General features: G+C 43.2%; 1 protein-coding gene across 1 annotated transcript in view; it reads left to right on the top strand.

Moving 5' to 3' along the window:
* swap70b (switching B cell complex subunit SWAP70b) overlaps positions 1–11,931 on the top strand; it is a 34,606-nt gene extending 22,675 nt beyond the window's left edge. The window contains exons 8-12 of the mRNA XM_040131887.1: positions 1,864–1,971; positions 2,820–2,986; positions 5,675–5,873; positions 7,230–7,326; positions 10,591–11,931. Coding sequence (XP_039987821.1) covers positions 1,864–1,971; positions 2,820–2,986; positions 5,675–5,873; positions 7,230–7,326; positions 10,591–10,700 — 681 coding nt within the window. The 3' untranslated portion in view covers positions 10,701–11,931. The remainder of the gene's footprint in view (positions 1–1,863; positions 1,972–2,819; positions 2,987–5,674; positions 5,874–7,229; positions 7,327–10,590) is intronic.
* Positions 11,932–12,269: the final 338 nt, after the last annotated feature.

The following is a 12,269-nucleotide window of genomic DNA, read 5'->3' on the forward strand; positions in this document are numbered from 1 at the left end:
GAAAAGGGGTAAAGGCAAAAAAGGAAATGCTACGGCAGCAAGGGAGCTACAGGAAGATCTGGTACACAAGAAGACAAACTGAGTTTGTGTTTCACTATTCCAAATAGAGAGTGTACAAGTAAGGTAAAGGTTGTGATGCACTGCGTTGTACAAAGATTTTCAGTTTGAAATGTGATAAAGGGCTGAGATTGTAGTGAAAGGTACAGCGAGAAGAGGAATCAACTCTCAAGATATTTCAGTAATTCACAAATAATGCAAATTTAGGAATTTGAATCCTTCCTTATGTGGGAAGTTAGGGCAACCAGTCTGTAGTCGTTGGGGGCAGAAGGAGATCACTACCTTGGCACTGGAACAAGGCAGGATGTCTTCCACAGCACCGGAACCTCCTCCTCACTCGGGCGGGGGTTGAAGAGGGGCTGCCCGCACAGCTGGCCAGCAAGGGCCCTCCGGGACTCTGGGGCCAATACCAGACGAGAGACGAGGACAAAACTGAAGTTATTATTCCCTCCAGAGTAATGACCAGGCGAAAAAACCTAAATTGTGGCACTCACATTAAATCAGCGTTCTACCCTCCTAAAGATCAACTGAAAGATCAGAGATTTTTCATGTCAAATCGAGATGTGGAGAAACTGGTTCATGCCTTTTGTCTCTAGAAGGCTGGACTCAGATGTCTCTAAGAAAGCAGTCAGACGGATCCAGCTGATCCAGAACGCTGCTGCTGGAGTCCTAACAAAAACTAAAAAAAGCACAGCCCACAGCCCACATCACACCAGTCCTCAAATCACCTCACTGGTTGCCTGTGTGTCAAAGAATTGAGCTTTAAATTACGACTGCTTGTGTTCATCTCTGAACAGGTCAGGTCAAAAATACATCTCAGATCTTCTCATACAGTACGAACGTCCAGGACCCCTCAGGTCAGCTGGTTCAGGTCTACTTGCAGTTCCTAAAGTCGGCACTAAACGTGGTGAAGCTACTTTAGCTTTAATGCTGCTAACATCTGGAACGGACTACCTGAAGATGTCAGACTAGAGACAATGCCGACTAATTTTTAAATCTAAAATGAAGACACGTCTGTTGTTAATTTAGTTGTCTTTTTTTAATTGTTTTATTGTTCTATTACTTGTACTTGCATCTTTTAGTCTCGTTACCTTTCATGATCTCATTGTGTTTGAATGTGAAGGCTACAAAGAGCTCCTTGGAGGAATACGAAGGAGCTCAGGGGGCTGCTGAGGTCAAATATTTCCGCTCATGGCCCCTTGTTAAAATGTTTGTGTGTTTTGTGACTCTGCAAACATGCCTTTGTGAATTGAAAGGAAATCTCTTGTGACAGAAACGACAGACTCCACCAAGTCCACCAAGATTTTTTTATTTTTTATTTTTTATTTTTTTGTAGAAAATAACAGTGGTTGCGTTTATAGTTTTAAGTACAAATACGATGCCATTCGTTTGGATCTTAGGGCTAAAAATTGAAGTGAGGCCTTTGAGTTTCTGTTTTTAAAACAGCATTTCTAAGCAAGAAATATTATTTTAGCAGTGGGAACTACATATGTTTGGGTTGAATTCCTCTTTACAGCTCGCTGTAGCAGATTTGCTTCTGTTTTATACAGACCACAGATTGCCTCTTCAAGTTGAAACTAAACAACTAAAATAACCACACCGAGACACATTAACAGGGTGTGGTGTCAGTCGAACTGTCTGTGGCTTCATATGAGGTTTTTACCTTCTTTACTTCTGCTGAACATGTGTTTCACTTGGATTTAAGGGTGAGAACCTGTTAGGTTAAATATTCCCAGTAGATGATAGAACCTTCTTTTCTTTTTTCTTTTATTTTTTGGGCTGCCATCTGCTTTTCTTTCTGGCCAGGCTCTGGAGGAGGCAGCGGCTGACGCAGCAGAAGAAGAAAGAAGGCGTCTTCAGACCCAAACTGAACTCCAGGACCGCTACAGGATGGACCTGGAGAGAGAGAAAATGGTACGTGGTCGCTCCCCGGCATCCTTCACTGACTCATTACGTCCCGACAAAATGCAGCTTTTTTTGTTGAAGTGTGTTGTATTTCGGTCGGTAGACTGCCTGAGTCTAGTGCAATACACATTATAAATTACCATTCATCTACAAGGGTCAGGCTAACCGAAATATAAAAATGACACTAGGAGGAACAATTTGAAATAGATTTAAGGTGAAGAACCACTACAGCACTTGGTGAGCGGCATTTAAACCACCCGACAGCAGACGAGCCATTCAAAGTTGTGTTGATGTCCTCACTACACATTAATATTAATACACATTTGCTAATACAGCGTGTGGTGAAGACATTTCCACTTAGCTCAGTTAATAAAGACGGATGTTGTTTGATACTAAATGAGTCACGAACTTGTGAATAACTTCACTGCCTCTGGTGATAACATCTCGACCTGCTCACTGCAGAGCACGAATGTGGCCTACCAGCGGATGATTATCAAACATCACCGACTTTCTTTCTAAAATTTGAGAGACAGCTCGAGTTTCATCTCCTTTAAGACTGAAAGCAATGATCATACGATGCAACCAAGCGTCATCACATGTCTCCCAATGCACATATTTAGACACTAAATCTAACTTTGACTGACTGTGTATAACCTCACCTCAAAACCTTCAAATTTGAAAAGTTTAACATTTTTGTGTCTTTTAAAAGCTGATGTATTCCTTTAGTACCACCTGTTAAATAAAACTATTAAGCAGGACTATTAATATGAATTCTTTATTTACGTATTTATTCTTTATTTTTTTATATTTATGTGAATTCCAGATAAAGTATTGCTCTGTATTTACTTGTACGACAGGTACGGCAGAAGATGGAGGAGCAGGTGGCCCAGAAGTCCACTGAGCTGGAGCAGTACCTGCAGCGGGTCCGCGAGCTGGAGGACATGTACCGTCAACTGGAGGACGCTCTGGAGGACGAGAGGCACGCCAGACAGGACGAGGAGGCCGTCCGAAGGCTGCAGGCACGGTCAGTCGACAGGGAGTGGAGGGTGCATCAAAAATCTGCCATCACGTAGGTCTGTTGGAGATGGCCGTGCACGGGGGGATAAAAAACATTTTTAGAAAAAAAAAATAGGGTTATTTAGGTGTAAGTCAATTCAGTAATTCTATAGATGAAACTTTTTTTTCCCCCAGTTTTGCTGCAGTTAGCCGCTACCGCTCCTCTTGTGCATTTAACAGCAAAGTGAGATGGGCCGTGTGGCCTACAGGCCACTGACAAACTTGGTTTTACGTTTATTTGCGAAAAACCGTCAGTAAGACAGTTCCAGCGAGTAAATGAACAGCGGCCCAATCATTTTACTCCCTCATCGGTGTAGCACTGACAGCCGCTATAAAAGACGTGCTCGCAGTTTATCTGTTGCTGGATTAGTTCGCCACACGGCAACCTAATGCCATGGTTTGTCATTGAAAGACAGCGAAAGGGCTATTAACATATAGCCTTATACTTATTCTGCCTAAGCGACGCAATGGTAAATATATCCTCGACTCGATACAACCGGTGCACTGGAAACGCGCATGATTCTCACCAAAAGGTATTGTACCGGTAGCTCGTCTGAAAAGTTTAAAGCAGTTCCTTCTCAGAATGAAACCACTCATCAGTGGAGGGGGTTAGCTTTTCATTCCGGCCAACACGTTTCAAAACAGCTGGCCAGAGCTGGTAACATTAGAGGGGGAATATTACACCAACAGAAGAACACTAGCAATGAATGAGTGCACATTGAGATTTTAGAGTAAATGACAGTTAAAGCTGATTCAGACACTCCTCATGCCCCATCAGTGACTAAATGTAAGGGATCCTTATCAAAAATCTTTGTGTTTCTGTTAAACAATGAATATCAGCCCATAGAGCGTCATTGGATTTTGTAAACCGCCCCCCCTCCAGGATTGGTATCAGCCTTAATAATCCTGCCTCACTCAGGCTCTAACGCCAACGCTGCCAGAAGGAGCGCAGCAGCGCCTTTCTGTCCCGCGTGGTTCACTGTGATTCAACCCTCTAATGAGACATGACCAGGTACCCACATAATCCGAACCACCTGACACGCTAATATTACACTCGCCAATGCACCAAAACCATCATTTTCAGACTGAAATGAATCACATCTGTGAAGATGCATCGCATCATCCGGACAGCACACGTATATGACGTTACAGGTCCAAGTGAGGTTGGATAAATATCAGTCTGTGGCAACCCCTCAACATAAAACCACCTCCAAACAGCCTGATGGCCTGAGTCTGCTCCTCTCTTTTGAGTCACACACACAAACACAACCAGACAATCGACTTCTACTTCCCTCTCTCCACCGTGTTTCCTCCCTCGTCCTTCCTTCCTCTCTGCTGACATTTGCTTTCCACGTCACGTTTGGCTAACGAGCAGTGAGCATGTCGGCATCAGTGTACCGACTGCACCGCTGAAATTAAACCACTGTGTTAAACAGCGATCGGCCCTTTTATCTCTAGATAATTTAGGCCATTTGGTAGATGCTTTCTTCAAAATAGCCCACAATACAAGGGTTGTCCGTTTTCCTTTTACCACATCAGACAAAGTTCATATAAATCTTTTGTGTGAAAAGCAGATTACAGATTTTTACACTTGAGGTTAGAGCTAAAAGCAGGGTTTTTGAAGTCCATGGACGGAGCCACAGTCTGACAGATGATCATACTGGACTAACCAGAGTAAGTTTTAACAAGTGTATCAACAGAAGTGCAACTGTCAAGTTTACCAACTCAGCTATAAAGGACCCCGTGGTTAGAAGAGAGGCTCTGGGCATTTATCACAGAGACTGGGAGAGAGGAGATGTGCAGTAGAGAGATGCACTAAGGTGGTTATTGTTATAATTTGAACCGGGCCAGCTTTGGTTTTTGTACGTTTTGTCAGTAGCACCAAAGTGTTTCCTGAGTAGGCCAGGTGCCATATGCCCCTTTTTTCTGCTTCTTTCAGTCAGTATTTGATTCAAGATTTAAGATGCCACAAGCCAAACACATTCAATGTTTGTTTGTTTATTTTACAATGAAGTTCATGCTCTTGTGTTTTGAGGAAGACAGGAGCATTAAAATCTTGGCCGCCTTTTTATAGGAATTTGTTTGATAAAGAATATAATCCATGTCAAGGACATTCATTAAGTGCAATCTGTAGTTACATTTACTTGAACCTCAATCTTGAAACCACAGTCAATAATTGCACTATAGCACCACCTGCTGACAAACTGCCATGCCACAACAACCTATTTATCATAAATGTAGTAATTAGTTGCTTAATTTTACTTATTGGACTGAGGAAACATTTCTCAGTCACAAATTTATTGACATTTTGGTACTAGGTTTATCATTTTAAATGTTTCTAGGCCCGTTAAAGTTTAATGTTCTCAAACACTAAGTTAAAACGTATATATGTAGTGATGACGGATTGGATTGTACACGGGCCAATGGAGTCGCAGTATAGAAAGTAGTATTTAACAAATACTACTTAATATAGGTCCGTCATAAAAAAGAAAGAAAGGTAAAATGTATGTGTTCACACTTGGTGCTGAACTTCCATTACTGTATTCCTCAGCATCAACAGTGCTTTAAGAGACACTCTACTGGAAATGAGAAGTCTGCCTCTAGTAAATAGTGAATATAGAAGGAATTATACAGGACTTTCCTGTGTGTGGAGCAGGTTACTGGAGGAGGAGGCCATAAAGAGGGCAGAGTTGGAGCAGATCCATCTGCGGCAGCAGCGGGCCATCTCGGAGACGGAGGCTGAGAAACAGGAGCTGCAGAGGGAGCGTCTGGCCAAGGAGAGCGCTCTGCAGGCTGCAGTGAAACAACTGGAACATCTGGAGCAAGAGAGGCAGGGGGCCCTGGAGCAGTACCAGGTCAGCTGAGAGACTGTGATTGTTGTCTAAAACATGTAGAACCCCGTAGACTCCTCAGTGGAGCAGGAGTGGTAAGAACTGAGAGTGGGGCTGCAAATAATTATTTTAACAAGTTGTCATGGTGTATAAATGATGAAAAATGATGAGGAAATACCCATTGTAAATTAAAAGAACACTCCGTGATTATCACCACCAGATCTCAAGATTTCCTCCAGCTCACTGTTAATGTTTTGGAACTCAGCAGTTGACTCTCATAACATCAGCGAGCTGGGAGGAATTTGTGCTATAAAAAAAAAAAAAAAAAATCAGGGCACATATGAGAAAAACAAACACATGCCCAAGGACCACACTATTAAAAGAACGTGTTTATATCCGTTGCTTTTGTTTCAGGTTCTGCAATTATAAGATGTTTTTGTAGTCATATGACTAGCGCTGTCATATGACAGCCATAATGAACAAGTGTGTTGTGACACTGTGTACCTGTATGTAACAACAAGAACGGGTATCCACAGAAAAACTCCTCCACTGCTGATGTTTAGGAGTGTAAATAAGTCGGAACTGATTAAGGTAAAGCAATATGAAGCAACATTCTGACCTTATATTTAGATCAGTATGTCTGTCAGCATTTACGGAAATAGATTTCGTTTTTGGCTTGACCGCAACAGCGGAGCCAGCCCTATGAACACGGATGTCTACTTTCCGTATTAGAGAGTCGACAGTGTTGCCCCGCGGGCGCGGGGTCTGGCTTTGCCTCCACGCCATGGTCACACCTCTCTACGCATCTCATTCAATTCAGCGCACGGCAGCTGACAGAGACGTGAATGGGCTTCTAACTTGCTCTCTGAGTGATCATTTTACACATAAAATCAGCATCTTAGCAGGGCAGAGCGGCAGCTTGGTCCCAGGCACCATTTCGTACTGGTTCCCTTGTCTGACCAACGGAAACAGAAAAACATATAAATGAGAACAGCTTTATTGGGAATTTGGATGCATTGAAATACTGTATACGTGAGCACAGCGAGTAGGAGAGAAGCAAACAGATAAAGGGTCGGTCCAGCCATATACCCGGTTTTGACCTAGTCTTGTTGAATAAAGCGGTGTCTTCCTTGGCCACATGGTGTCACTATAGGACTGCTAGATGGGAGGCAGCTATTTAGATGTTAGAAAATCATGCAAGAAAGTTACTACAAAATAAATGGTTTCTGTTAATACAATATAGCGAAATGTACTGTTCTTAAATCTTAAGTCGGATTTACTAAGTGCTCTCGGGGAAGAACAACACCCTCCTTGTAGTTTATTACCTGATAATATGCCGTGTGTTCTGACTTTGTCTTTCTGTGTGTGTGTGTGAGCCAGACAGTGATGAAGAAGTTGGAAGATGCAACCAACAACACAAAGACCTGGAAGCACAAGGTGGCTGAACACGAGGGCCTGTTGCGGCTCATTCAACCAGGTAACAACACACTAACCACGGTCTGCTCTGGGACCTATCTTAGGTCCCAGAGCAGACAGTATTTCATTGTTGGCCAAAAAGCGTTGATAAAGCCAGACACGCCCACCAGGATTTGAACCCGGCTCTTCTACTGGATAGAATAGATGTGTTACACACACCACAGGAGTTCAGGAGTAGCTTCACCACCACGCTCAGCCAGCTTCACAACGTCAATTAACTGCACCTGCTCAACCTCCTATATGTAATTTTACATGCATTAGCATTAACAACTCAAAAAGACCAACTGCTATGAACATGTGTCACCTCACCTGGATCACGGCCCCCTCCCGGAGACAGGTCTGGGAGGGGAGCTCACTGGCGAGCACCTTGCGGCTGGGCCTTGACCCAGGGAACCTTGGTCAGGCACGGCCCGAAAATGCTACATGCGGCAGTGGACCCACAGGGTGCTCTTCCTCCGGCTGCACGGACCGAAATCGGGGTCAGGTGCTATGTAAGCCAGGTAGCAGGAAAGAGCGGGAACATCAGTACGGAGTATCTGGCTTACTTGGTGTCTCTGGGTGAGGTCCTGGGTACTCTATAGTCCTCTTGGGGACTTCAACGCTGACGTGGGCAATGATGGAGAAACATGTAGGGGGGTGATTGGGAGGAATGGCCTTGCCTGATCTTAAACAGATTGATGCTTTGTTGTGGGACCTCTGTGCTCCTCGTGGATTGTCACTAACAAACATCACGTTGGAGCAAAGGGTGGTTCATAAGTGTTCCTGGTACAAGAGCAGCCTAGGCCTAGGATCGATGGTTGACTTGTGGGCGCATCATCAGATCTGCAACTGTATGTCTTGGGTGTAGAGAGGAGCAGAGCTGTCAACTGATCACCACCTGGAGGGGAGTTAGATCAGATGGCGGGGGGAGGTTGCCAGACTTGACAGACTTGGTAAACCTAAACTTGAAGTGAACTGGAAATGCCTGGCTGAGTCCCCCCTTCAGCACAGTCTTCAATTCTCACCTCCAGAAGATATGTTTTTGTGAATCCGGGGGCGAGGTTAGGGACATGGAATCCGAGTGGGCCATTTTCTAAGCCTCGGTTGTCGAGGTGGCTGCTCAGAGTTGCGTCCAGAAGGTCGCACACGCCTATTGTGGCATCAAGCTGCAGGAGGAGGCCTTTCGGGCTTGGCTGGCCCAGGGTTTCTCCTGCAGCAGCAGACGGGCAGCGGTGGACACACATACCCAGGTGTGGGAGGAGTTCGGGTAGGCTATGGAGAAGGACTTCGGGTTGGCCTAAACTAAGTTCTGCCAAACCATCTGACGACTCAGGAAGGGAAAGCAGGGCCTGGCCCAGGCTTTGTTCATCAGAAGAGAACTCCTGAACCCAACCAACGTACTGCAAAAGAGTGTCTAAAAACTACTGTGAAAACGATACAGAGTTTTGTATATTTTCGACTGATTTTAAAGTATTAATTCATTACATTTTTTTGAATGCATCAAGTACAGTGCACTAGTGTAACAGTTATGTTTCCCTTTAGGTCTTTGTGACACAGTCAGGTTCAGAGCAACACACACTCTCTGCTAAACTATTTTCTCCCTGGAGCTACAAACTCGTTCCTGCCATGAAAAAATGTAATGGCGCCTCCATCATAATTTCCCAAAAGAGTTTATTAGTAAAATTAGAGGAGAAACAACTTGGCTCTTTTTAATCCCCTCTTCATACTCCCACAGAGTAGGTTACAGCTAAAAACAAAATTCAAACAGGCTGGAAGGAGAAAATGTAACAATGAGATATCTAAATTCTGCAGATGTTTTTGGCTGGAGGCTTCAAATTAAAAATGCTGTTTACTACAAAGTAAAATGAGAACTTTAATAGACATGATATCATTTTTTCCAAACTCTTGGGTTAAACAATTTAAAATGGCCGCATATTTTTCAACAGTTCATCTGATATGAATAAAATCATGCTCAGGTCAAATTTAAGAGGCTAAAGTACAGTTTAAGCTTGAAGTTATGTTTTGTTTTAAGTAATTCAAGCGTTAATGAATGACTTGAATGTTTTAAATCTAATTTTTATAATCAAGAGGCTGACCTCTAAAGAATTCTGGATGAAAAAATAGTTGGGAATCTTTTTCTCCCATCAGATAGAATGAGTGATATGTATCCGAAGAAACGAAAAGCCACAGAAATAAAATAAGACTCACTGAACTAATGTGCAGACATTTCAACTAAACTCAAGCTAAGCAACAAGTCAAAACCAGCATGTGGTTTTTGCTATGATTAGCCAGTCAGATTAGTGCAACACAACACAAACAAACAAACAAACAAACAAAAAAACCCCAAAAAACAGGATACAGTTGTATTTTCTAGCTGCAAAACTGCGAGCAACAGCAGCGGATGAAAACCTTGTTGCTGCTGATCTCCAGTGGTTTAATCTCTTAACTTTCCGCAGTGATGCAGAAGCGTGCTCCAGCGTGCGCTACCACAGCGTGACGTTACTTTTCGAGTGCCACCACAGGTGTCTCACCTCCGACCGCACACGCCAGTGATGTGGTCAGAGGTGAGACGCTTGAAAATGTCAACCACAGGGGGCGGCGAAACACTCGGCTCTCCAGCTAATTGTGATCTCACTTTCCTATTTTAAACGTCAAGATACTGGTCCCGAGCCTCAGAGTTTCTGTCGTTTGCAGTCTAAATTCTGTAAAAGTTTACTGCTGTCATTTTCAAGAATAGAGAATATTGCTGCTACGCCAGGAAACGAAAACTTTCCTTCCAGCAGCGATAACGTCACACGGCACTCGCCCTCCCTTTTACCTGTGACTCCTCCACATATTTGTATTTTCTGTTTGGATTTGGTGGCCCGTGCTCTCCGTCCTTCTCTCCTCAGACTCAGGCTACAAGCTTCATCGCAGGTCCTTTCTTTCCCGCTCTGACCGTGGTTGATTTGGACGTCCACGTTCATGCACATTTAAACCACATTTGTGGTTAAATAACTGAAGAGTTATTTATCCTGATGGTGGTGGTGGTGGTTACACAAATAACCCTAACGCCAAGCTCACCAGGCTGTTGCTATCATTACCCACAGTTTAATACTGAGGCATTCATTTAGAACAGCGAACAAACTGTCCAGTTGAACTTTTGAAATTTAATCCACACCTTTACGCCAATCAGAATCTAGAATTCTCAGTGGCCATGCTATAATTAACTTTTAGTCCTTAGGGGAAGGAAATATTCCTACCTCCTAAAGGTGAATAATCTCTTGAACCTTTTTTTCTTCTGCAGGTTCCAAGGGACAGCGGCTGATCACCAACTGGGGCCCGGCAGCCTTTTCCGAAGCAGAGCTCAGCCTGAGGGAGAAGAAATGGCAGGAGATGAAGAACCAGGCTCAGTAGAGCCGCTGTCAGACCTGAACCTGTCTACGTTTTCTACAGCTCGGAAGAGGAAGACAGGACAGGGCTGCTGGGAAATACTTTCCGTGATAAAAACGTGTCTAAGTAGTGACTGGAAGGAGGTCTCTGGTAACTGGAGTTTCAGTGGAATCTGAATGTGAGATTTACCGGGATAACGTAAGGTATTTTATGTTGAGGGGGTATCAAGTAATCAATTACTGTTGCCCAGTAAGGGACCAGGACTGATAGAACTGGTATACATTAAAACTAGTCTCTGTCGCTGTCGGTCCACCATAGATTTAAAGGAGCAATCACATTTTCACATTATGACGATTACATTCACTAATTCTAGCAGGAGTCCAACAAAAATACTAAATGAAGAAGTGATGACACCCGGATAAATGCTAGAGCCACAGCTCTGTCAGTAAAGGTTTTTTGTTACTATACAAGTATTGATTGGTAGTGAGTTTCAAGTCCAGTGGACAGGATTTAAAATGAGCTGTAAAGGCAAAAGGGTTCACTCGGGTAGTTGGTATTGATGTTTCAGCCTAATGACGACCACAGGTGCAGTCTATTACGGTAATGTTGGGCTACAGAGCAGGGAAATAACTTTACATAGTGTCCCGGCCCTCTTAACTTTCTCCCGCCAACGAAGCTGCCAGTTCCGTTGTCCCAACGCCGTCAGTCGTCAGTATTTCGCGGTCCTGTCAACAGCGGACAGAGCTGACGACCATGGTTAACAATATACATAATGCAAATTGTTGATTCCTAAGATGTGCAGCTTACTCAAATCCAGGAGTGGAGAAGAGTGTGCTCAAAACTGCCGTTCATCGTTTTCCCCTCAGTTTGTCCTCACTGTCAAATGCACTACTTTTGACCCGAGTCTGACCTGTGCAATGAAAATTGCTTGAAGGTGTTTTAGGTTCGGGCCGTTGTAAAGTTGAGAGCCAGTCAACCACATCGATCCTTTTGTAAAATCTTTGAAAAAGTATGAGCTGTCGAAATTGCTAAGAAAAACTACTCTCTTTCTCGTGACCTATTTTCCTCTTAACTCTCTGGGACCATTTTTAGAAATATGGAATAGAAGAGTTTTTGTAAATATCTTAACAATGATCTTCTGTTTTGGTTTTCTGCATCCATAGCAACCGAGGATGACATGTCTAATGTAAAGTCAAAGATGTTTAACAAAGTTGTCTTCTAAAAAAAAAAAAAAAAAAAAAACTAAAACTAACCAGAAAACACAACATCCTGAATTGAAATATCACGTACGAGTCACTAAATCATTTATTGTTATGGTCAACGTGCTTTTCTCAGTCTAACTAACCGGCCCCTAAGCTTTTTCTACCTGTAACCACTGTGTCAGAAATAGGGCTTTTTGCCAGGGCCTCACTCTAAGTAAGAATTTTTTTTAACTGCCGAACAATTGTACTGCGTTGTTGTACTGTAACCTCCAGTGCCTTTGATACTGTAATACTGTGATTTCCTTATATATATATATCTATATAGATATAAATAAAATATAAAAAGCTGAAGACTGAACTATGTAATAAAACATATCTTGAACAACTGGCT

The sequence above is a fragment of the Xiphias gladius genome, chromosome 8, assembly GCF_016859285.1.
Source record: "Xiphias gladius isolate SHS-SW01 ecotype Sanya breed wild chromosome 8, ASM1685928v1, whole genome shotgun sequence".
NCBI classification, from domain to species: Eukaryota; Metazoa; Chordata; class Actinopteri; order Istiophoriformes; family Xiphiidae; genus Xiphias; species Xiphias gladius.